The sequence below is a fragment of the Prionailurus viverrinus genome, chromosome B4 (assembly GCF_022837055.1).
Source record: "Prionailurus viverrinus isolate Anna chromosome B4, UM_Priviv_1.0, whole genome shotgun sequence".
Lineage (NCBI taxonomy): Eukaryota > Metazoa > Chordata > Mammalia > Carnivora > Felidae > Prionailurus > Prionailurus viverrinus.
The window spans coordinates 129,717,939-129,742,977 of record NC_062567.1 but is presented as its reverse complement, the minus strand read 5'-3'; the positions used below and the strand labels follow the sequence as shown (position 1 = coordinate 129,742,977).

Below are 25,039 nucleotides of genomic sequence, written 5' to 3'. Positions count from 1 at the left end.
GGCCACAGAGGATAAAAGGAGAAAGACTGCCAGGGCCCTGACTGGCTACACTTCTGCACCACACACCCACCCACCCACCCACCCACACACCCACACCCACACACACACACTAGAGAGAGAGAGATAATAAAAAGAATAAAAACTAAGGGCCCAGATATACAAAAAATGTGAGTAAGGAAGAAGGCAGGGAAGAAGGTAGATGATGGTCAGTCCTCCGGAAGTCTGGCCACCTTCCTCAGCTTATAAATTACAACCCCCCTGGAAAATGGGGGTGGGGGGAGCATGATGAGGCTCCAGCTGTGGCCTGGGGGAGGACGGGTGGTGGTCAGAGCTGCTCTGGCCCATCTGGTGGCACAGTGGCCAGAGTACATGGATCCCTTGGGTGGTGGGGGTGGGCCAGGGGAGATTCAGCAGCCGCTGGCAGGAGTCACGCAGGCCCCCTGGGACTTCACTTTGTGACGCTGGCCCCCCCGTCGCCGGCCCCCGCTGCTGGGCTTGGGCTGAAAGGAAGAAAGAAGGAGCTTGAAAAGTAGTGGCCCACTGGGAGCAGGGCAGGGCGGCACAGGGGCAAGGCAGCGGGAAGAGGGGCGGGAGGAAAGCCAGCAGGCGGTATGGTCCCAGCCTAGCCCGAGCTGTCAGCTACTGTGTGACTTAGAGCACAGCACTTCTCTGTCAGATGGAGCCGGCATCCACCCTGCCTCCCCAGCGGGCAGGTCACACTTGACGACAGTGAGCCGTTCTGAGAAGCACAAGGAGAGCAGGAACCAACACCTGCCCCCACTGATACGGAGAGAAAGGCTCAATGTGGGACAGAAAACAGAAAGGCAGGTCCAAGCAGAAGTTTCCTTCTCCAAAGCAGGGTCAGATGGAGAAGACACCGGAAGGAGCAATATGAGGGGGCGAACGGGACAGAACTGGGGGACAAACCTAACAGGAGATGCCGAGCGACAACCACACTGACATGGGGCCCAAGGCCACCTACTCCACCCCTGCCATGCAGGACGACCCTCTAAGGCAGGGCTTTTCCAACCTTCTGGACCACCACAAACATACCCCACTCCCCCCGCCGACACAGACGGCAAGCACTCTTACTCAGAGAGGGAACCCCTGACAATTTTCTATTCTGATTATTGACACCAAATGCTAAGCAGGACCGACTAAACTGGGCTTTCTACAGTGTTCGAAGAATGCTCTGCCTCAAGAGACAACCAGCACACATTTAGCACTCACGTGCCAAGAGCTGGAGGGGAGGCACCTTCTATGAACTGCAGACACGGCAGCTGAGCACAGGCTGCCCGAAGCTCTCCTGTCACCCCCACCGGCTAGAGGAACAGCCACCCTCCCACTGCCACCCTGAGGTGGTCAGGGGACCAGACTGGCCCGAGAAGTCCACTCACCTGTGCCTGGAGACCGCTGGACAAAGCCGGCTGCACCGTCCCTAGAGAGCAAGCTTCATCTCCAGGAGGGGGTGCCCCTACTGCTGGCCCTCCAGACGGGCCTCCCTCTTCTCGCTTGGCCAGGGGGCCCTTTTTTGTTGACTGCATTTTAATCTGCTGGGGCTTCGAATTCATCGGGGAGTTGTTGGTGGTCTGGAGGAGCTGCAGGAGTCAAGGAGTTGAGGATGGGGCCGGAGCTGCAGGCAGTGACGTCAGCTCCGCTGCCCAGGCCCTGTGCCTCCGCCCCCAGGGACCTCCCCCTCCCTGGCCTGGCTAGCCCTGGGCGAGGTGGGCGGTAGGGAGGCCGTGACAGCGGCAGCCGGATGAAGGGAGGTCTTCATTCCCACTCAGTGTCTCGGGGCTGCTCCAACCCAGGCTGACGTCTTGCCTGCCTCAGCCCAGCCCAGAGTGGCTCTATCCTAGCCCCTGCCCCAGCTGCTCTTCCCGCAGACCACTGTGAATCTTGTCAACCCCCCACCTAGCCTCGCTCCTAGCTGAGGTCCAGCCTGCCCAGAACCTTGTGAACCCAACCTGAGGCTCTCTTCCTTGCTAAGCTGGCTGAACTCCTCAGGGAATCAACTGAATCTCCTGCTGCCCCTGTGACAAGAGTCTGGGGCAGGCTTTAACTTCAGGCCTCCCAAAGAAACCACCTGAATGCCTCAGCACCTGGAAACATCTGGAGTGTGGCTTTCATGAATCTTAAGAGCTCCCACCCAGGAGAGACTGATTTAAAGCCTTCCCTTGTGGTCTAAGTTCAATCTCAAAGCAGGGAGGAGGCCTGGCTACACCCCCAAGGGCACTATGGCACGTGCTGGCAGCTTCTGCCACTCTCAGCCAGCCCCAGAGGCAAGCAGCCTTCAAAGATACGATCTTCCACCCACAGTACAGCCCTTGGAATTGCCTGGATGAGCCTGAGAAAGGCCATTCTGGAGGCAAGGCCAGCCTGAGGTGGATCCCAAGATCTCACACAGGCTGTTTAGAGCAAGAATCAAACCACTCTATCAACTGCCCCTACCCAAGAACACGGGTGAAGCCTGCAGAGGGCATGAAGTGGGCTCCACGACACAGAAACAGCTCAAGCCCAGGCACCCTAGCTGTCCAACAGTCACTATATCCTGACCCACTGCTGTCAGGGTGCCCCCCCTCCCCCAGCCAGGCCACTGGAGCCTATGCCTGGCACCTCGGAGGCCGACCATAGCTAGGACCAGACACTTTCCTACCACTGTTTCCTAGGTAGGACAGCCAGGCATCAACCCCACCTTCTCTCCTCCACAGTGACCACCAAAGCCCAGGGAGGCAGAAGGCCCAGAGACACCTCTCGGGAAAGAGAGAACATGGCACCGAGGCCACACCTGAGCACTGTTTCAGCTCTCCCAAGGCAGGAACTAGTGCCTCTGTCCCTGACAGTTAGCAGGATTCTGCAGGGCTTCTCCTGTTGTGCTCAGTCTGAGAATGGGATGGTCCCCAGGACTCCCTGGGACTGGGCAAAGAGGTCCTCCCGGCCATACCTTGGTGATGGTGCCCACGGCCTTGGTGCGGCCTTCCCGAAACACCAGCCGCTGGTCTATGTGCAGGTACTCAGGGGTCTTGATGAAGCGGAAGTGCACCGTGGCCTTGTCCCCGGTGCGCAGACAGTCCTTGTCCATGCTCAGAATGGTGGCCGTCTGCCGGATGCTCCCGCAGTGAACTGTCAAAAGAGCCAGGAGGTCAGGATAGGACTCAGCTTCTCAGTGGCCCCCAGGCAGGAGAGAGAGCACAGCACGCGCTTGAGCTGTGGCCAGCTACAGGCCTCAGGGGACCGCGTGTGGCCAAGCGAGCTGGAGGTCCGCTCTTTGGTCTGCTCCTGCTGCACACTGTCAGACCCCACCTGTCCCCGGACCCACAGTCTTGGTCCCCAAATACAGGGCACTCTGTTTGCGTGTGTACCTTCTCTAGACTGTTGGCCTCTTGACAGCAGAGTTTGCCCATCTCTTTGTTCCTGGCACCTTGGCAACACTGCCTGCACATAACAGGCCGACGTTTGCTAAAGGAGTGAGTGTGAGGCTCTTGAGGGCAAGTCCGGGTCTCCAGAGCCCGACACAGAACCGGCACTCAGCTAATGTGTGCAGGAACTGATTAAACCCTGCGGCTTGTGGGCAGAACAGAGGGGAAGGCATCACCAAACGGAATGGAGACCTGACTCTGGGGTTTGGGGAGCTGTTAACACTTTGCTGAGGGAGTTAGAGCAGAGGGCCTCCTGGGCTGGCAGTGCCCTTAGACACCTACCCATGGCCTGGTAGCGTGGACTGATCGTGGTGGGGTGGTGGAGGACAAGGATCTCGGCCTCAAACTCCCAGGACGCTTGGGGATTCAAGCGTGGGGAAACCATCACCATGCCCTTGCGGATGGACGAGCGCTTGATCTGAAAGAAAGAGGGAATCCCAGACCTCAGGGATAATGATGCCCAGGATTCTATCCCCTGGTCCCAGAGGACCAGGCGTCCCCTCTGGGAACGAAGACCACCCCAGCTCAGCCTTGCCCTCTCTCTGCACTGGACCACAGGCCTTCCAGGTGGACAACACAAGGCCGGCTTAAGTGCTATATGGAAAGCTTAAACACTGCTCTGCGGGGCAGCGGGGGCGGGGAGGGGTGGTTGTGTCAGGAAAGGCTTCACACAGGAAGTGGCATTTCAGCTGGGCCTTGATGGATGAATAAGAATTAAGTGGAGGTGAGAGGGCACAGGCAGGCGAGTGTGCAGATGTCAGAGACAGGGTGAGCATGATGACTGCTGGAGGGAGTAAGGAAATCCCATTCCACTGGTTAATTTGGTTGGCAGGGAAGGCAGGTGACCCTATAGCTAGCGCTCATCCCAAGTCCTGAGGGATGGAAGGTTGAGTGGGAGAAGGATCTGGCATGGATCCCAATGGCCCTTTGCAGTGGGACCATCTGCATAGGAGGGAAGTGTCTTTCTGACCTCACCACTGAGTTTGGGGGACCCTCCTCAGGCACTAGAAGGGGGAACAGAGCTTAGGAGGCAGGTAGGCCTGGGTTCAAGTCCTGGCTATAGCACTTACTAGTTGTGTGTTCCTGGGTAAGTCACTTGGGCTCCCTGAGCCCCCGTTTTCTCACCTGTAAAAGTGAGGTCAGTAATCCCTGCCTTACTGAGCAGCCAGGACAACTGCAGATGGCCCTGAGCCTAGCGTAACGGAACCCGAAGGGGCTGTTCTTAATATTCTAGACACTCACCTTCTTCAGCGCAAAGGAGGCCGTCTGGCCCCCCCGCACCTCCTTGACAGGCATGCGCTTGCGGTGGATTGATTTGACAGCAATGGACAGGAAGTTACCCAGGGGATCTGGGCCCAGCAGCAGTGTGTCATTCAGCTTGATCAGGCCTCTCAGTGTTGTCCCCGACACCACTGTCCCCACACCCTGCAGAGAAGGCCAAGGCCCAGTAAGTCTATGCCCACTCAGACCCTCCCCACCGTATACTTGTCCTGATGCCCCTGTAGGAAGTGCCCACCCAGTCTCCCACGCCGCTCGGTCCACCAGAAGCCACTCACTGGGACAGAGTAAGTGTCGTCAATCTGAAACTCAGCGGGCTCTTCCTCTCGGTAGCTGGTGCGGGGGGAGAGGAGGTTGAGGAACATCTTCAGCAGATCTAGGTTCTCACCTGTGACGTTGGAGATCTGGAATATCGGGCACATCCTAAGTGGAGGGTGGAGAAAGACAAAGGAGCTCAGATGGCCAGCTCCTGGGTGACAGGGTGGGAAAGGTAAGCACGTGCTGCTTGCTAAGGGCCCCCGGCCTCTTAGGGCTCTACGCCTCTGCCCTGGCCTTCCAAGGGCTGGCCAGGCCTGCTCTAAGGCCTTCTTCCCTCACTCAGCTTTCTCTCTGAAATCTGTCCCCTCGTCCCTGTCCTTCCACCACTGCTCTATTTGGGGCTCGTATGACTGCCTCTTCTTCCTAAAGCACACACATGCTTGTTTAAAATTCTTACCTGCCTTTCTGCTGCAGAGGAGACAGCCTGAATTCCCTCTTTCCAGCATGTCGGCAGGTTTATTTCCCTCAAATTCCTGTCTGCCAGCCAGACCAGAGAACCTTTGCTTCTCCCGAAAGCCTAATACTTTTTTGCTCCCCGTGTGTATCTTCACTCTGATCCTCCTGCCTGAATTTCTTCCCTTTTACCCAACTAAAAAACCCTCTCATCCTTCAGAGCCCATCTCCAATGCAGATTTTTCCAGGAAACCCTTCCCAGATGGGCACTCTTGACTCCTGCCAGCTCTTGGAAAACTTTTTGTGTCTGTTACATGTGACTACATCTCAGTTTCCATCAGTCATTACAATAGGCTCTCTGTCTCCTATCCAGGGTTAATCAGAGTTTTCAAGATTGGGAATTATGTAGTCTCCATAGCTTCTAGAATAACACCTGCACAGAAGAGGCGCTCAGAATGAAATGGGGCCAGCTGAAACATACCCCCCTCTGCTGGCCGCCTGGTGGTACCGAAGACAGCATCAGGGCACAGCCATACACCAAAATGACAGGCTGCTCTGGGTTCTGTACTACAGACCAAGCCAGGAGGCGATGGCTCCTAAGCAGCCCCCAGACTCTGGGAAAAGGAGCAAACTTAACAAAGTTCACTATTATCAAGAGAGTAGCTCTCTGACCAAGGAGGTGACCACCCTGAGGACAAAGACTGTGCCTGAGTTAACTGTGAATCCTCAATGCCCGGATGAAGAACCTGGCACAGAACAAACATCCAATAAATGTCTATGGAATCAAAGGATACACTAATAAGTAAATGCCAAAACTGATCTGTGAGGAGACAGCTTTTGGGGGACAACAGTATAAAAAATTAGTAATAAGGGGCGCCTGGGTGGCTCAGTCGGTAAACGTCCGACTTCAGCTCAGGTCGTGATCTCGCGGCCCGTGAGTTCGAGCCCCTCGTCAGGCTCTGGGCTGATGGCTCAGAGCCTGGAGCCTGCTTCGGATTCTGTGTCTCCCTCTCTCTCTGGTCCTCCCCCACTCACACTCTGTCTCTCTCTCAAAAATGAATAAACATTAAAAAAATTTTTTTTTAGTTAATAAGTTATAAAAATGGCTGCGTTTGTATCACACAGCAGCCAGACCCAGGGCTAAGTGCTTTACATACATCATTTCCAACACTTATGAGAACGCCATGGAGAAGGGAATATTATTCCCATTTCACAGGTAAGAAGACACTGAAGCCTCAGCTGAGATTCCAACCTCAGCGAGGCCAGCACCTCAGAATATGGGTGGCCTGACAGAACTTCTGGGCCACACTGCCCGGCTGGGAGAAGCTGTACTGAGTTCAGAATCTTCTGGTCCATCCCCTCTCTATGCCTGCCCAGAAGTGAGTGCTCACTACCCATTTACCTCTCAGAGCTGAAGTTGGAGGCCGTAACAATCACATCATCCTTGCTCTGTACCAACACAGGGATCTTCCGGCAGCCTGGCGACTTCAGCAGGCGCTGTAACAGCTTCAGGGTTTCTTAAAGGGTGAAATGGAACACAATTAGGGGGACACAGCTTCCTCTTTGGCCAGGCTTCCAGAGCAAGACTGGTCCACTCCTTACGGACATAAGCGGGAGACAGATGGACAGACCAGCGTTAAACGGCAGCCCTGGAGAAGCAAAAGGAGGATCGAGACCTGGGGTGGGTAGGTGCCTGCTAGGGTTAAAAAGAGCACAGATAAGGCCTCTCTGGTAAGGTTACAAGTCTGAAACCGGTCAGATTTCTCCAGAGTCTCTAAAAGACCCACATCCTGTAAGCCACGACAAAGCCAATGTTCTCAGAACGTTCCGCTTCCTCGATAAAAATTCATCTGACAAAGGACCTCTAAGACATTTACACATCCACAGAAGCCCTTAGGAGGCATTCCAAAAGGACACCTCTCTACTTCTCATCTACCGTCTGTAGCAGTGAGGAAGAAATGTGAGGCTGTTCTGAAGCCTTTGGTGATAGAAGGCAATCAGACCCTCTGCCCAAATGTCTCCATAGATATCCCCTGTTTAGATGCTAAAAGCCAAGGTCCTGGCCCCGTGGCCAGCTGAAAAGAGGCGCCAGATCAGGGATCTCAAGAATCCTATATTTGGAACCAGAAGGAACAAAGAGCAGGGCATCATTCGAGGGTGTGCTCAGACCAAGAGCTAAACAAAGGAGGAAGCAGAAGATTCCCGGTTGACGGAAATCCAGACCAAGGTCTGAGCACAAGGGAAAAAAGCAAAAGATTCTGGGCTGAAGCCCTGGCAGCACCACCAAGGAGCCACAGTGGGCGACAGCCCCAAACAGAGAGACTGCTGCTAGCTGCAAGCTTCACTTACCTTGTAGGATGTTGGCAGGACACATGTCAATCTTGGTGACCACCACAAAGACAGGCACATTGAGTGCCAATGCCAGGCCCAGATGTTCCTTGGTCATCCCCACGATGCCAGCATTGCTCCCCACCTGCCCCAACACAGAAGCAACGGTCAGGACAAGGGAGACAGAGTAAGGGTGAGCACAGGGGCTCGAAGAAGGCTGGGGTAAGAGAGAGCTCCCATCTCTGAGGCTTCCATCAGAACAGGACACATGGGGCAGAAGTCTTGGGCCGGAAACCAAATAGCTGTAGATGGAAGCTGGGCTAGGCACCAATGGCTTTGACCTCTGATTTAACGATGTAGGCTATCCAAATCAGAGGAGACTTGGAAACGATAAAAAAGACAAACTCAGACAGTCTGGGAAAACAACCCTCTAGAGCCATCAAGGATACGTTCAGTTTAACATCACTGGCCTCCAGTTTCCTGGTCTATAAAATGGAGCAGTAATGACACCCACTTTAGAGGGCCTGTTAAGGTTCAAGTGTCATAACATACGTCAGAGATCCAATACAACCGGCACGAATGAGGTGTTCAGGCAACGGCAGCTGTTGTTATTGTTACTGGTCCTTCCCGTAACAGTAAACGTTTTAAAATATCACCATAAAGGCTGCCCAAATAAACTAGGGCACATGTACAAGTGTGCCATACAAAACATACCAAGCATGCTATCCAGAAGAAAGAGAGACTCCTGTCTACTGACATGGGTTAATCTCTAAGACATGTTTTTAAGAGGAAAAAAAAGGCAAGGTGTAGGTAGCATGCTACCGTTAAAAGGGTGTAGAATGGATCAGGGTTTGAAAAAAGCAGCTTTAAGAAACTTGGGGAACATCTGAGATAATATAAACACTTAGAGCCTAGATATTGGAGGGCATTAGGGAACTCATGTGCATCTTCCCAGCTACAGTAACAGTAGGAGACAGTCCTTACTTTTAGGAGCTGTGTGCTAAAGTATTTGGGGGTCAAGAGTCACAATGCCTATAATCTTTCAAATGGCTCAACCGAAACAACAAAAACACACATATGCATCCATCACAAACACAGATGAACACAGCAAAATGTTAATGGTTGTTGAATCCGAGCTGTGGGTCGATGGTGTTCGCTGTACTATTCCTTCAACTTTCCTGACTGTCTGAAATTGGAGGGAGAGAATACATCCGCATTTGCTGGTATGATTACAAAATATCTCTGGAGACTACATACGAAACTGGAAATACTGGTTGCCCTGGAGAGGAAACGGAACAGAGGAGGAAGGGAGACGTTTCAGTAGAAGCATTTTGGTGTCTTTTTGTCTTTGTGCCATAAGAATGCGCTACTTACTAAAACTTACTAAAGTTGAATTCCAGTTGTTATGACGGGGCACCCGGGTGGCTCAGTCTGTTGAATGTCTGACTCTTGATTTTGGCTCATGTCACGATCTCACGGGTTGTCAGATCGAGCCCTGTGTCAGCCTGTGTGCTGAAGGCACAGAGCCTGCTTGGGATTCTCTCTCCCTCTCTCTCTGCCCTTCCCCTGCTCCTGCGCACATGCTTGCTCTTGCTCACTCGCTCGCTCTCTCAAAATAAATATTGTCATAACATATTTACATAGCGTTTAATACATTCCAGAACAGTTTCTTCCCTTTTTAAAATGTTTTAAAGTTTATTTATTTGAGAGAGAGAAGCACAAGTGGGGAAGGGGGAGAGAGAGAGGGAGAGAGAGAATTCCAAGCAGGCTCCGAGCTGTTGGCGCTGAGCCCGACCATGGGGCTCGAACTCACTGACCGTGAGATCATGACCTGAGCCGAAATCAAGAGTTGGATGCTTAACCGACTGAGCCACCCAGGTGCCCCTTACATTCCAGAACGGTTTCAAGCGATGCCCTTCATTTGATCGCACTTCACAGGTGAGCCGCCATCCCACTGACACAGACGTCCTCTGCCATGTTCCCTTCTGCTCACACCAAGACTCCTCCTCTCTCTTCCTTCTAATTCTTCCCGTTTCTTCCAACCACCTTTCCTATCCAACCCAGACTTGTTTGCATTCTTTCCAGCTGGGATAAGAGAATGCTCTAACGCTCTGTTGTCTATATATTTTATAGACTCCTTCCCCCCCCCCCCCGGAAATTTATTATCATGGAGCCATGATGATTTCATGTTTTCTACAGAAATTTTTAATATTTGGATTATAGCCTCAAAGTCAGATAATATATAACATTTCATCTAGGGTGAAGGTATTTCCTTTAATTGCCCTTGTTCCCTATACTTAGTTAGAAAAATGCCTACTTTACACTGGTTTCTACACCTTTCTTAACACAAACCCAGCAATTCCCCCAAATACGCCCTATGGCTCTTCCTCTGAAACCCCTTCTTGTGGAAGTTTTTCTTAGCCCAAAGTTGGTGGTGGCCCCTGAAATGCTCAAGGATATGGGAGATCCTGATTTAATGAGATCCCAAGAACCTTGGGAAGAGAGCCACGAAGAGTGTTCACACATATGCTCTGCTTCTTTACTCTCCAGTTTGGGGAGAATTTGCCTGAGAACCTGTGTTTGTGGGGCAACTTGATCAGTTATGCTCTCAACAGATGCTTGTGTTTACTACACTTATTAATACAGGCAGCTGGAGGAACCAGGAAATGGGGAAGGGCTTTGAGAAGCACTTGCCAAAGGAAAACTTGCTCACTTGTGCTCTCCGTGGAAGCTGTGAAGCTGTGTGCAAGGCAGTGGGCCTCACAGACTCCCACACGCTGTCCAGGGAAGAAAATCAGTGGGACCCAAATGGAAACTTTGCAACATGATCCAACACAGAAGCCTCTGCCCCCTTTCCTTTTCAGTTGATCTATATTTCGATGAGCTGCCAAAAAATCTACTCACTGGACTGTAAGCTCTACGGGAGCCCGGGGTGGCCCTGTATCCTTCAGACCCCAGGAACGGTGCCAGGCACACGGGAGCCTCTCCTCCCAGGCTTTGACAGAGGTGACCTCCCGGGCCCCTCTTGACTGCCGTCTGTGCTCTCTTCCATTTCTTCCCAGGTTCGTCTCGTCTCTGGGGGTGCCACCTAGTATCACCTCCGCAAAGCAGCCTAACCCCGCCACGGGAAAACATTTCTGAAGGTGGTAAGTGAGCCCCAGGAGAAACCCTCCTCTATGCGTCTCTGAAAAATAAAACAGGTCTGCAACCGGCACCAGGGGGAGAGATCGAGGTGCGTACACCACCAAGGTACAAGACCACAGCACTCAGGGGACCAGGCAACCCTGTAAAATGTGTCATCCTTACCCAGTGTCAAAGCCCCGAATCAACAGGCCTCTGTCGCAGAACAATCTCTAGCACTCGCGCATCACCACCTCCCAAACAACCCAGCTGGAGCCTCCCCTCCTCAGGAGTGCTTCCCACTTACCATGAGCATGCAGAAGTCCGGCAAATGACCTGTCATGCCAAAGACAGTGGTCTTCAGGTACTTCTCATGGCCAGCCAAGTCGATGAAGGTAATGACCTTAGTGGATTTCTCACAAATCTTTGTCCATTCCAGGCTGCCACCATGGCTGTCTGGCTTATTTACCACATTGCCTTCACTGTCAAAGCCCAGGATGTCGTTGCCCACGCTGCTGGTGCGACCAGACTCAATCTCATGTTTGTGGCGGAAGAGTTTCTGGCGGGCAAAGCCTCGGCCGTTGTCCAGCTCCCCGTGGGTCAGGACCCCCAAAAGCGTGCTTTTGCCGGCATCCACGTTGCCTACCACTGCTACCCTGCATGTACACGAACCCATACATCCTTGTGAGAGTTAGTGGGTAAGCAAAGTGAACCCGAGTACCTGGATCTCTAAGGACACACTGCCCCTGAGCCTCTGCAGCCCACTGCTCCTCCCACTCGTGGCTGAGCACATTGGGAATGTCCCTGGAAGCTCAGCCTCCAGAGTAGAAAGAATTATTTCGGAGGAACTAGACTCCCGTCACGATGGCCTTCTCTCTTGACGTCCACTAGCCTCCTCAAAGCTGCCAGACAGGAGCCCCAAGCCGGCAGAGGCACAAAGTGCTCCCCTCCAACATCCTGGTTTTCAGCCTCACAGGTTGATTAGATGAGACAACGTAGCCTCAGATAAGAAAAGGGTGCCTGGGTGGCTCAGTCGGTTAAGAAAAGGCAGCCCACACAATGGCCACAATGGATGGCTGGCCTCCACTCTTACCAAACGGAAATATTTAGGGAGGGGGAAGTACAGAAGCAGAAAACGGAGCTATCATATCTCTGGACACTCTTTCTGGCCTCAGAAAGGGAAGGAGTGTCAAGTGCCAGAGGTTCAATCACTGCTCTCCGTGAAGCCCTAGACCGCAGGGTCACGCAGGGGTTCAGAACCCCTGAACTGTCCCGAAGGCCTCCTCACCTGACCTCCAGGAAGTCATTGTCTCCTACTCGTTTCCGGACCAGGTAATCACGCACACGGCCCCCCGCTTCTTGGCGTTCCCGCAGGAGGATGACATCAGCCTCTATCTGTTCCGCCATGCTCTTCACTGTGGCGTAGGAGGCCTCCATGTCAGCTTCACTCAGTCCATACTCAGTCCCATCTGGTGACAAGAGCCCAGACATCAGCCTGCCAACAAGTCAGCCGTTCAGCCACCCCCACCAAACCGCACCCCCCCCCCCCACCGACCCCAGGCACTGGAGAACAACACCGCTCTCTCTGACACTTTTCAAAAACTTGGGCACACACAGAGTTAATAAATAATAGTGCCGCGGGCTTCCCCTTGAAGCAGGGTATTCGTTAATTCATTCAACAGTAATCACTAAGACTCTCCAAGGTTTTATGCCAAGTCTCATGCTGGGTACTGGGAGTACAGGTGCCCTCGGCGAGCTCACAGCCCAGCGGGAGAGACAGAAAATTAATTAATTGCAATACAACTTGAGTGCTTTACTATAGAATTATACAAAGGGAATGTAAAGTGTAAGCAACTAGCACAGCCTAGGGAAGCTGAGGACAGCTCTGCAGGATGCCGAGTCCAAGCTGGGTCTCCAAGTATGAAAAATGGGCCTACGGAGAAAGGAGTAAAAACATCCTAGGCAGAGGAGCAAAGCACGGAGCATGGCAGATCACGGCACATTCAAGGACCAATAAGCAGCTCGGTGTGTTGGGGAGCAGGATGTCAAGTGGTGAGAGACCCTATAAGGGGTGAGAGCCGTTAAGAGCAGACAGACACCAGACGGCAGCAAAACACATTATGTACCAGGCAGTGGGAAGCTTTGGGAGTTTAGGCAGGGGTGTAACACGATCAGATTCACTGTGGGCTAGAAAGAGGTCTTGAGCAGCAACAGAGAGTGTGCACTGGCAAGGGAGAGACCAGAGAGGGGGAGCCCGGTTAGGAACTAATTCTAATAACCCAAGCAAGAAATGATGAGGACAGGAGGCAAAGGAAAGTTGGGAGAGAATTTAAGAATGATTTTAGGGATAGATTTTTAACTGAGGTGGCTCAGGTGAAACATCCAGCAAGTAGCCGGAAAAAAGGAGTCTGAGCTCAGAATGAGGAAGGGAGTCCAACGGAAAGACAGGGACCAATCAACCAAATCACCTGAGTGCCTACTGTAAGGTAACCCCTGCAAGGTGCTTTCAACTTGGGATCGTTCAATTCCTCCCACAAGAGCTCGTCGGCTTTTCCTCCAGCCTCTGGGTCTCAGAGAGTGAGTGCCTCTGCCCCTTCCCCAGGCTAATCCCCCAGCATGTGCCCAACCCCTTCTCTTCTACTGCCTCTCAAAGACTTTACACTGCCTTTTCCCACCCCCTCTTCCCTTCTGCCACCAAGCATCTCAAGGGAGTGATCACACCTGCTGACTGTATTTCTGAGGACTCTAGAAGAAATTAATTTTCAAGTCATTAATGGCCTTCAACCACTCATCTAATGCCCTTTACTTGACCCCCTACAACACTGGGCACTGCTGGCTACCCTACCTTTGCTTCCCGAAGCACTTCCCTCCCATGCTGCCTGCCTATTGCCTGAACTCTTCTGATTTACCTCTCTACCCGCTGTCTGGTTCCTTCCTCTCTCAGTGGTCCTCTTCTCTAGCCTCTGAACATTTATTTCCCTTGGCCATCTCATCCTATGGCTCCAACCGTCACTTTGTAAACGACAAAAACACTCATTTCTAGCACTGTCCTCTTCGAAGAGCTCCAGACTGGATTTCCAGCTGCATGGGTGAGAACTCTTAGAAGCCCGGCATCTAAACTCAACCACTCCACACCCCTTTTTAAACCACAGCACAAAAACGAACACTGCTAGTAAAGCACTTTAGTCCTCCGTGCAATCCTATGGGGTAAGCATTACTGTTCCCATTTAGCAATGGGATAAACAGAACCCGGAGAGGTCTCAGAGCTGGTAGACAGCCAAGGGGCCGTGGGCGTTTGGGTTTTCTGATTCCAAACGTAGACCCTTTTCCTCTGGCCAGGGTTCCTCTTCGTGCCCGGCCAGTTCCTCCCTTGCCTTCCCGACTTCTGATGGCAACACTACCTTTCCAGTCACCCAGGCTCAACACTCATCCCTCCAGTCCTGATTCTAGCTTTACGCCTCGCCCTTCTGTCCTTGTCCCTGCTCTCCTGTTGCCAATCCAGTGCCACCAGCCCAATTCAGGCCCTGTTCCACCTCAAACACTACAAGACCCCTAGCTGGTCGTAGCACATCCGGCTTTATTCCCTGCAACCCATCCTGCATACACACAAGCTTAAGCTCCTAATCCAGGCACAGTTCTGGCGTTGTTACTTCCAAGTCAAACCCTCGGGCTCCCCCAGTCCAGTAGCAACCGGTTCCAATTTCTTCAAGGTCTCCCCCATTTATCCCACACCTCCTCCTGTTTTGTCCCAATGCAAGTGGCTCAGTTACCATCCCTCCTTGTTCCCTACACTTCTTCAGATCTATTCCTTTGCTTACGTATTTCCCATCCTAGAAAGCACATCAGCACACCACACGCTACCCCCCTTGTGGAATAGGGTTCTGGATGCATGTCTTCCCCCACTATATACAAGGATCTTGAGGACAGGGTATCTCAAACATTCCCTGGATGCCCCATGAGGGTGCTTTTCCTCCATCAAGTCCTCAAATGTTTACAAAATGCAAAAAAAGAAAGAAAGAAAGAAAGAAAGAGAAAAGAAAAGAAAAGAAAAGAAAAGAAAAGAAAAGAAAACAGAGGGATTGGTTGGGCTGAGGAGTTCCCAAACTCATGGCATACTTAGCTCTAGAAATCTTCTAGGTTAGAGAAGGCCTTACTGAAAGTGTTCCTAAGAGAAAGCCTGCTAACCTTGCCATTCTAGCCAGACTCCCAAATTCTATCCAACCTTCCCTGCTTCTGGTACAACAAAATGCTTCCGGGTCCTGTTTCACACCAAGGGGCAATCACGAACGTCACCTTGTCTATCCAGACCTCCCAGCGAATGCCCCTAGTCACATTACCCTTCTCCAGCGTGCACTGCATTGCTCATTCTGTAGGAGTGGAGACAAAGGCCAAGGAGAAAAGCTGTAGAGGTCCAATTACTTAAGGCCACATATTTAGCCATGCCCAGACCTAATCAGATTTCTGTCCTGCCATCTGGCTTACCTTTTCTGTATGCACTCTCCTCAACGTGCTTTTAGGATAAAAGTCTTAATTCCTTGATGTGGCGTTCAAAAACCATCAAGATGTGGGCCCTGCTGATCTGTCCAGCCTGCCCTCCTGATACTCCCAACCTCACATTCTATGCTCCCACTTTACAGAATCACTTTTGGTCCACCAACTATCCCACAATCACCAATGCCTCTGTGCCTCTGTGCATGTGGCTTTCTCAGCTCACTCACTACTGCCTCCATTTAACCTGGAAAACTCCTACTCCTCCTTTAGTATCGTTTCAAGGGGCACCTCCTCTTTGAAGCCCTTGCTGACTGCCCCCCAAAGACCTGACACTCCTCCTATTTCCCTGAACTTTTAATACAGGAGCTGGTTCTTAGAAAGCCATGACTTGATATGAAAAATGAACAAAGTTCTTCTTGAAAAAAAATCTCCTGGTAAATCAACTCTACCCTGGAATCTTTAAAAAATTATTGCTGCCATGATTAATACCAGGTAACATTTCTGTGATACTATAGTCCAGTGTTAATCTTCGCCATGACCCACGGGACAGATTCTATTATCAACCCCATTTGGAGACAAGGAAAAGAGCCAGTAGGCAAATGGAGATCTACTACCAGGTGAGACCGCCTCCTTTTACAATTAGGAACGTATACTTAATGAACATATTACTCCGCCTAGAACTTTTTAACATCTAACTCACCCACACAAAACATCTCTGAGGTAGGGTGGGGAAGTGTGCCATCAACTCCATTTTACAGACGAAGGAAGTGATAAACAGAAGTAAAGCACAGGAAGCCGGTAATGAAGCTGACCCCTGGGGGCCTTGCATCTGGTTTAGTCCTCTATTTGATGTTCAACTTGTTTAACTAGTTATGCTCTCTTTCTACCTCTAAAGAATTCCAGTAGGAAGGAGTCACTGAATCTAACAGCATCCAATTGGTGGATGCAAAGATAATGCTTGGGTGTGTAGATGTAATAATGAATACTGAACATCTTATGCTTTGCCACCGGAGGGTTAATTAGTTGTGAGTTGCCAAGGCATGGTAATGATGGGGGGGTGGAGGGGGGGGCGGCGGGGAAGGGCAGGGTCCTAAGAATACAGACCATCAAAGAACAGTCCCGATGCTTGTCAAAATTGGTCTAGATATGGTTTCTTCAATTCTACAAGCGTGAAGTGGCCTGAGAGTGACTCATTCTAATACAGCAGGCCAGATGTGCACCTGAACAAAAGCTTTTAAAAGACTACCAACAAACCCCTGGTCACCAAATAGAACGGCTCTTTCTGAACCTGACTCTCCTTGCTGTCTTTAGCACTTGCCAGTGCTGACCAACCCCCTCCCCTTCTTGTCAGGCAACCTCTCAGTGTGTCTACCTCTCTGACCATGCTTTCTTTAAAGTGATAAGACCCAAAACTGGGAAGGCAGCAGCAAAGATGGAATGGAAGGGACGGATAGGAGAGACATTTCAAAGGAAAGCACAGCAGTATTTGGAGATCAAACCCTTCTTCCATACGTCAGTCTTGCGGCATTTCCAAATATTTTCTGCTCAGGTTATCTATGTATATACTATCTTTCTTCCCGGGTCGGGGGCCAGTTTATAAGTATCCAAAGTACTTTGCAACAGTATCAAGCCCTTAGAAGATACTTAACAGATCTTCTAGTCAAATAGCTAAAGAATGACTTTGAGTTTTTCTCCATCTCTGACTAAAAAGAATTATTACCTGCCTTTGCAAAGCCTGCATTCAGCAAAGAACTGTTCCTTTAATGACGCATCAAGGCCTACCAGGGCTTCCTGTGAAGACGACAGAGCCAAATTCTGGTCCAGGCTAAATTCATAATTGTTAACAAGCCCAGCTGCCATTTCAGCAAAAATAATGTCATAATGAAGCAAGAGTAAGTAGGCCTTGTATCGAGGGAATATTTTTTAATACCTAACTTATCCACACAAAGCACCTCTGAGGTAGGGTATCCCTAGGAGTGACCAAAGGGGAGCGGGGGGAAAGCCCAAGATAAAATTTAGAGGACTGCCTTCCTCTAAAACAGTGGGCCCCATTACAATGGAACAAGCAGGCTGGAGGACACTGATCAGCCCCTTCCGGAATGGTAACAAGGCTACACGCCTGACAGGATCTCACAGGGAGAAAAAGAAGACTTCTGTTCTCACAGCGAACCACAGCGAATGGTCAGTGTGGTCTGAGGCAAGGCGGTCGCGCCAAAGGGAGGAACGCTGGGTGTCCTTTTGTTGAAGACGGCAAGAAGAATCACGAAGGTTCTCTGCAAAACAGGTCATAATGGCGATGGGATCTGTAAACCGGGCCTAAAGAGGGAAGGGCCTAGAGCTGCCCAAGGAAGACTTAACTGCAGGCCTCACTGGGACTTGCTCTATTACCTGGGATAAGAAGTTTCCTCGCTTTGTGCTTTCCCTTTATGCAAATTGAGGGTACTGGAGACAGCAAGGAAGCATCTGTAGAACCGCCTGGACAGTGAATCTTTGGCATCAAGCATATTATGATCACTAAGGTGGGAGTTAGCATCACCGCTTTGTCCTTTTATGTCCTCCCAAACAGTTGTGCAGACACTAAAGAATCACTGCAGCCGACACAGGACCAGAAGTTGATAAAAGGACAATGTGCTCTAAATAATTTTTTAAAAATAAAGCGAAAGGAAAACTATGCTCACCTGATCCCTGCCCAATGACATATATGGTCTCTCCGCATCCCTCGTCCATCCTCTCCCACATCTGCCGAAGTAGGCTGTCATACTGCTCTGATGTAGGGCTCACTAGAACCAGCTAGAAGAGAAACCAACAGCCTTAAGACCACACTTACTAGAAGAGCAGCACAGCCAAGGTAGATCAGCAGCCTGACCAAAGACCCTGATGGAACCCCACAGCATCTTGATCTGAAATAACTACGCGGCCCCCCTCATGTCCTCTCTGCCTCCCTTGAAATAGCCTTTGAGCCTTAGCCTTTTAGGAATTGAGTTCTATGATGTACTAAAATGAGGATGTCCGAGCCACAACCCACAGACAAAAGGGTGTGAGCAGCCTGCTTCCTGCTGCTTGACAGGAGGGGCAGGACCCACCACGACTGACAATGGGGCACTGTGGGGAGGCATTCAGGAGCCGTGCTTTGTTACCTACATGCCAAAGTCTGCTACCTGCACTTTGCAGTTCACCGGACAGAGAGCTCCTACCCTGCCATTCCCGCCACCCTAGGCCACTGGTTCTCACAGTAACCAAAGAATTCGGTTCCATCTCGCCTTGGCAAGATCTTGATTATTTAGAATCAGCAGCAAAAACTGCCGCAAGACTCATCTCCAGCAACAAAACACCCATTGCCAGTAAGGCGGGTAGTTAGCGCATCATTCTGCAAATTTCTGTCAATAACGTGAAAATATACACTGCTTATTTGGGGAGGCCATTTAGCAATAGGTATGTCAGATTCCATTCTCTGACCGCTTGTGTGTGACCTTGGACAAAGAACTTAACCTCTCTGAGTCTCAGTTTTTCAATCTACAAATAGGGATTATACTACCTGAATCCTAAGGCCACTACAAAGACCAAGTAAGATAACATGTAAAAACACCTAGTCCACGGCTCAGTAAGTGGGAATTCGTTTCCTCCGCCCAATCAGCCCTGGGAAAACCTTCTCAGATGAAACTAGCCACTACAGTTCACTGATCATTTCTCCCTCTGAAAGCTCTCAGAACTTTTGGTCTCCGTAGTTCATTGTAGCAAGCGTATACACTTATAGCTTCTAGTCTTTTCCTCAGGAATCAACACATCCCTGCTCCCTCTCCACATTGTCAGTTTTTCTTTTCAATATCATCAAAATTTACAGACCTACAGCTTCTCAAGTTCAAAACAGTGAGAAGGACTTCCCCAGCTCTGCAATGAAGTAACACCTGCCTATCCCGGAACATTAAATGAGTTGGTCAGGAAATGACAGTACTACTCTCTTTGCAACTCTGCCTTGCATGTTCCCACCCTGTGTCTTCAGGATTCTTCAGCACCTTGACCATGAACTGACACCCGACTCATCTGCTTCTGAAGCAAGTGCATTTCTTACAAGTTCCTGAGTTGACTCATTAGGGCTTGTACTTGTCAACCTGGGTGCTGCCTGGGTCTTTTGCTTCAAGCCCATGGCCTCACACATTGCCTCTGGCCATCCCTCTCTCTGAGCTTGGCTATTCTCATTACGGTAGTGGAGACAGCAGACAAGAAAACTGTTAAAGAAGCCAGATAGCTGGTTTCTAGGTAGGCAGCTGAGACTAGAGGGAGAGAAAACAGTTGAAACTTGGTTGCTTAGGTTGCAAGGGAACTTCTCTCCGGTTTGGGTCAAGTTGCATGCAGTTTTGCCACCAGACTTTTGACAAGGCACAAATGTTTTCAAGGCTCGACAAACACGTTTCATTGTAACTATCCAGCAACAGGTAGGAGGTGTGGCATTGATGTTCTGTCTTCCACCCGCTGCTCTTTAATCTGCACAGGGAATTACCAGTTGTTCAGTTCCCATCAAACATTTACTGAGTAGTGTGTATCGGGCGCTATACTAGGGGTCTGTGAAAGAGACAAAATTCAATCAGGTAACTTTAAAGATCTCATTGGCTCTACATTCATGAATCAGGCAGCGTCCTATCCAGTAAGGAGAAAGGAGCTCCATGTAGCTGTACAGAAAGCAAAGATTTTATAGGCAGAAATGAGGTGAGACAAGGTTATTAGGGCAAGAAAAGAAAGGATCCGTTTCAGGCAAGGTTACCTTCTCTTTGGGAAAAGTGGGGGGGGGGGGGGGGTTCTTATCAGGCAGATTACCTCACTAGCACTGACCAAGAAATTTCACTCCTGGGAGAGGTTCTGGGGGCAAGTGACTCCATCCTGGGCCTGTTCTGTTTTGTTTTCTAACACGTCGAATACCTTTCTCATTTTTACAACATACTTGGACTTATAAATGATGTAGCTATAGAACTGAGAGGTTAAGAAACTTTCCCAAGGTCACAGAGCCTTTTTAAGTGGCAGGGCAGGAAAGGGAACCCAGCCCTGACTCCCAAATTGGCATTCTCTCCTTTATTGATGTTTAAGCACCTTCAAAACACCAGTCGCGTCTTCACTTACTGCTTCATTCGCACAATGCCAAGCAGAAGCCGAGCCCTTGATTCCCGCCTACCTTCTCCCAAGCTCAGAAGCCCCGATTTAAAAGGTCCTTCGTGATTCCATTCATACAGGATGAGGCTCCACTCCCAGGAGGGCGAGCTTACGGGTCCTGCCCGTCTTTCAGTTTTGGTTCGTCGAGCAGGAATTCCTCGGACAACCCTCCCTCCGACCGAGCAACTACTTTCGGTCTCCTTTCCCGACACCAGGCAGAGCCCCGGCGGCCTTCCTGCCCCCGGTGGGGCTGCCTGATCCTCCCGCGCCGCCGCTCCCCCTGCGCCAGCCACCTCCGACGCTCGGCTGGCTGCCGTCTCGGGGGAGGCGGCACCGCTCCGGGAGCGGGAGCGGGAGCGCAACCGCGCGGGGCGCTGCGGGCGCCCCCGTTCCACGTGGCCGAGCCGGGGGGCAGCGATCTGGGCGGCAGCCCGACGGCGGGAGGCCGGGTAGGCGCCGCCGGGGGAGGACGGCGGCGCGCGGCCCTCGGGGGCCACCCCCTCGCCCTCGGCCGGGAGCTGCAGACGCGTCCCGCACCGGCAGGTGGGCGGGCTCGGCCCGGCCCCTCCCGCCCCCGCCGGCGCCATCACCGTCGTCCCGGAGACGGCTCGGCCCACCGCCCTGTCCCCCTCAGCGCCGCCGCCGGCGCCCAGGCCTACCTTGCTGGTGAGGTCCAGCTCCGGCTCGCCGTTGAGCGCCTCGCCGTCCTCGCTGCAGTCCGAGTCGAAGCCGCCGTGGAGCCGGGCGGCAGCCGCCGCGGCCCTGGCCGCCCCCGGCGAGCTGCGCTCGGGGGCGAACATAGAGGCCGGGACCGGCGAGTCCATCGGGGAGCGACTCCGCTCCGCCGCCATCTTTAATAACTTAGGCTAATTCGTAGCCGGCCTCCCCTCCCTCCCCGGCGCATTTGCCTAATCTATGCGTTGCCCCGCCCTGCCCCTCATTGGGTAATTTATGCGCAACTTCGCCAGCCGCGTAAAGAGGGACACGTATCTCTAGCTAAGAAACAATCGACCAGGCCTCTTAGCCACCAATCACTGAAGCCCTTTCAAGTACCTGATGAATAATTAATGAGGCCCAAACCCCAACAACAAATGTCTGAGACGTCACGCGCCCGGATCGCAGCTCGGGAGGGGGCAGCGCCGCGTCCACGCTACCTGCCTGGAGCCTTCCAGCCAACGGGAGTGGGCAGAGTATGACTGACACAGCAGCCATCCAATAGATGGCGGAACACACGCAACGTTTACCCTCACCGCCCCTCACTTCCCCCTTTCCCATAGGCGGTGCTCCGTTTCCAAATCTCAGGGCAAAACAGTCGGCGCGGAGAGCCTCGCGATGATGGACAGGGGCAAGGCCCAATCTAGTCACCGGATAGGTCCCGCGCCTCGGGCCACCGCCCACCGAGATAGTAAACTGCACGAGGCGCCTCCCTCCTCTCAACTCAATGACTCCGGGCAATCCCTGCCAGACCGAAATCCGACGTGCTGGCAACCTCCAGGCAATTTTAATAGTAGGATCGATGCCTGGAATACTATAGCAGCAGAGCGAGGCAATTAATTAAACGCTGACCTTAGGGAGAATTCTCCATTCACTGCCTCTGCGGAGAGAGCAATTACGGGACCAAAAAGAGGCAACCAGCTAAAATACAAGCCACAACTACCTCACCGCATTTGTGAACTGTGAAGCCAAGATCTAGGGTCTGTGAGGGTAGTTTCCAATGGATGATTCCTAAAGAGTAGAATCGGTTGTGGATAAGCCCCAATCCAAAATACTATCAGCACAAGCTTTAAGTATCTTTCCCGGTTTCAAACGTTTGAAAAGCTTGATAAAATTAGAGATTAGCCAAAACTCGCATATCTGGCCTTGGCCACTCGTCCTAGGCAGCAATCAAGAAAGAGCAGCCACTGAGACAGTAACCTATCCAAGATCCAGGGTTTGGAACACAAGATTTAGTAAGAGTCGGGGTTCAAAATGGCCGTCAGTTTTAAGGAGCCACCTGATTAAAAAAAAAAAAAAAAAAAAGGCAACTTCCACTTGCTCCTGTTTTCAACTAAAATCAAGCCTTTTTTCTTAAAAAAATGTTTTTTAACATTTATTTTTGAGACATACAGAGCATGAGCGGGGTAGGGACAGAGAGAGGGAGACACAGAATCCAAAGGAGGCTCCAGTCTGAGCTGTCCGCACAGAGCCCGACACAGGGCTCCAACTCATGGACCGTGAGATCATGACCCCAGCCGAAGTCTGACACTTAACCAACCGAGCCACCCAGACTGCCCCCACCCCTTTTTTTTTTTTTTTTTTTTTTTTACAATCAAGTCTTATGTGCACAAACAGCTGGGAATCTGGAACCAGAAATCATTCAACTCCAAAGGTCTTGATAACAGCTCTTCAAATGCGTTTTTTCTTCTCTTGTTCTGGCTACATTGCTCGCAACTATCCTACCTATTACTCTATGAGGTAGTTAAAAACGTTAAAATCTTGATTTTGCCAAAAAGCCAAATATCAAGCGTTAATAATCTAGAATAATTGGGATTTAGCATCTTACCAACTGGCTCTTCCAGAAAGAATTCAAGTTCAGAATGTGCTGACATCTATTGGCACACTAAAACACACGTCCTCCTCACTATAGTGCTTGCCCAGAAAAAATATTCTCAAGAGAAGGTGCTTCTTTACTTGAATAGAGAAATCTACAACTACATTTGGGGAAGGGAAGTCCCTACCCATTTTTACATCCTCTTTCTGAAGACAGGGTAGAACCTAGGTTCGATCCTGGGTCCACTACTTAGCTGTGTGACCTCCAACAAGTTAATTAACCTCTCTGAGCCTGAGCTGTCTCCTCTTAAAAAAAAAAAAATGAAGCAGCTACCTCAAGGCACAGTTAGCAGAAAATTAGCATATGGTAACCACTTAGAACAGTGCTTGCAAGCCTCCATTAACTAATCTTATGAAAACAGAACTGCAACTCTTAGGTGGTTGACAAATTACAAAAAATTAAGATAATTTAAAAGTTGTCTGGATTAGGGTAGGACTCCCAACCACGTGGTAAGCACGCAAGCTTGTGTTAAAGTAGCAACTGTGGTGAATGTAATGGTGTCACTGTTGTAGCAGGGCTAAAGAAAGAAACAAATTGGTGTGCCTGGGTGGCTCAGTTGGTTAAGTGTCCCCACTTGGGCTCAGGTTATGGCCTCCCGGTTTGGGAGATGGAGCCCTACATCCGGCTTTGCACTGACAGCAAGAAGCCTGCTTGGGATTCTCTCTCTCTCTCAAAATAAATAAGCCTTAAAATAAATAAACATTTAAAAATCTTTTTAAAAAATGAAATGAATTGCATGATTTTTTATTGTTTTTCCAATTCCCTGAACTAAAATCCCGAAGAAGGGCAACTAGGGTGGATGACGCCTTCCACATGACCTAGAAGTTAGGTAAGGGGGGGGGAAAGTTCACGCAAGACAGGGAGTTTACCTGCTTGACACACAAAACACCTTGAGAAAACCCAGAGAGGATTCTGTGTCAACCCCCGTAAGATGGGAGGGGGGGCGGGGGGGGGGGGAAGGGGGCGAGGGTGCGAGGACAGTGGTCTCAGTGTATTGCACCGAAATTCGACACCAAGGCACTGAAATCGGGCTCTGTTTCACTTGAAACGTGACTCCGGGCGAGGCACTTACCCTCAGCGCTCCCAAGGAAGTGGGGGGCGGCGGGCCCACTAACCAAGACAATTTACGCCCGGCCGCATCAGTAAGGTTCTTTGAAATCACCTGGTGAACAGCGCGCTAGACAAACATAGAACGGTCAACGCAGAAGGAGCTAGTGCAGGTTCTCGAAAGCAGTCCGCTCGAGAAGCCTGGCCCAGAGAGGGGAAAGGGCGGGGAGAGCCGCAAAGTGCAGCCGCAGGCCGGGTCGCCGCCCCGGAACGTCGCCGACGCCAGGGGAGGGGTGGGGAGCGGCGGGCGTCGAGGCGAGACTCCGGCAGGCCGCCCCGCCCTACCCAGCCCGGGAACCGGGAGCCGCGCACCAGCTCTAGTGGCGGCAGCCGCCGCACCCCCTGGCCCTACTGTCCCTAGGCCGCCCCACGCTGCCCACACCCACTCGGCCGACCCGTGGCAGCCGGGGCCTTGGAGCCGGCGCCGCCTGACGACTGGCTGACGTCATAGGTGACGCCGCGGCGGGCGGGAGCGGGGACGGCGCAGGAGGGCGTTTCCGGAGCACGCGCCCGGCGAGGGCTGCTGACGTCGGGCTCAGGTGCGCGCGCTTGCCCGCCCGCCCGAGCGCGGCCCAGGTGGCGGCCCGCAGCGTCAGGTGGCGGCCAGTAGCGGTGAGGGGGCGACGGGCGGTGCGAGGAGGGGCAGCGGCGGGAGGGCGTGTCGCCTTGCACTCACGTGACGGGCAGGGAGGTGGGGGTGTGGGCGGCGAAGCGGGGTGGGCCCGACCCCACCCCTCGCGGGCCTGCCGGTCGCTGCGCAGGACCTTCCCTCGGGCTGGGGCCGGACCCGCCCCGCGGCTGAGCCCGCCAGCCTGGTTCTCCGAGGCCGCCCGCCCGACCGCCGGAGCTGACC

At 51.9% G+C, this 25,039-nt stretch overlaps 1 protein-coding gene across 6 annotated transcripts; it reads right to left on the bottom strand.

Moving 5' to 3' along the window:
* Positions 1 to 89: 89 nt before the first annotated feature.
* On the bottom strand, positions 90 to 24,424 carry GTPBP1 (GTP binding protein 1). 6 transcript variants are annotated; one of them, XM_047867642.1, is made up of 14 exons: positions 20,512 to 20,698; positions 18,026 to 18,137; positions 17,736 to 17,935; positions 17,482 to 17,620; positions 12,145 to 12,325; positions 11,164 to 11,512; positions 7,758 to 7,881; positions 6,811 to 6,925; positions 4,976 to 5,120; positions 4,662 to 4,844; positions 3,702 to 3,837; positions 2,945 to 3,123; positions 1,398 to 1,598; positions 90 to 500 (listed from the first exon to the last, which is right to left on the bottom strand). In XM_047867642.1, exons 5-14 carry the CDS (start codon positions 12,291 to 12,293, stop codon positions 408 to 410), a joined length of 1,674 nt encoding a protein of 557 aa, XP_047723598.1. In that variant the 5' UTR covers positions 12,294 to 12,325; positions 17,482 to 17,620; positions 17,736 to 17,935; positions 18,026 to 18,137; positions 20,512 to 20,698; the 3' UTR covers positions 90 to 407. The 6 variants fall into 6 exon arrangements, with proteins under 6 accessions (XP_047723598.1, XP_047723594.1, XP_047723595.1 ...); XM_047867638.1 differs by lacking the exons at positions 17,482 to 17,620; positions 17,736 to 17,935; positions 20,512 to 20,698 and adding an exon at positions 21,149 to 22,654; XM_047867639.1 differs by lacking the exons at positions 17,482 to 17,620; positions 17,736 to 17,935; positions 20,512 to 20,698 and adding an exon at positions 21,149 to 21,288 and having other exon boundaries at positions 12,145 to 12,351.
* Positions 24,425 to 25,039: the final 615 nt, after the last annotated feature.

What these genes read in the sequence shown, in the direction of transcription:
- GTPBP1 (XM_047867638.1), bottom strand. Translation starts at nt 21,340, where the DNA reads ATGGCGGCGGAGCGGAGTCGCTCCCCGATGGACTCGCCGGTCCCGGCC. An exon ending in CGGACTTCTGCATGCTCATG is followed by an intron (nt 7,882 to 11,163) that starts GTAAGTGGGAAG and finishes GTGTTGGGGCAG; the next exon opens with GTGGGGAGCAATGCTGGCAT. An exon ending in CCTCCTTTGCGCTGAAGAAG is followed by an intron (nt 3,838 to 4,661) that starts GTGAGTGTCTAG and finishes TCTTTCTTTCAG; the next exon opens with ATCAAGCGCTCGTCCATCCG.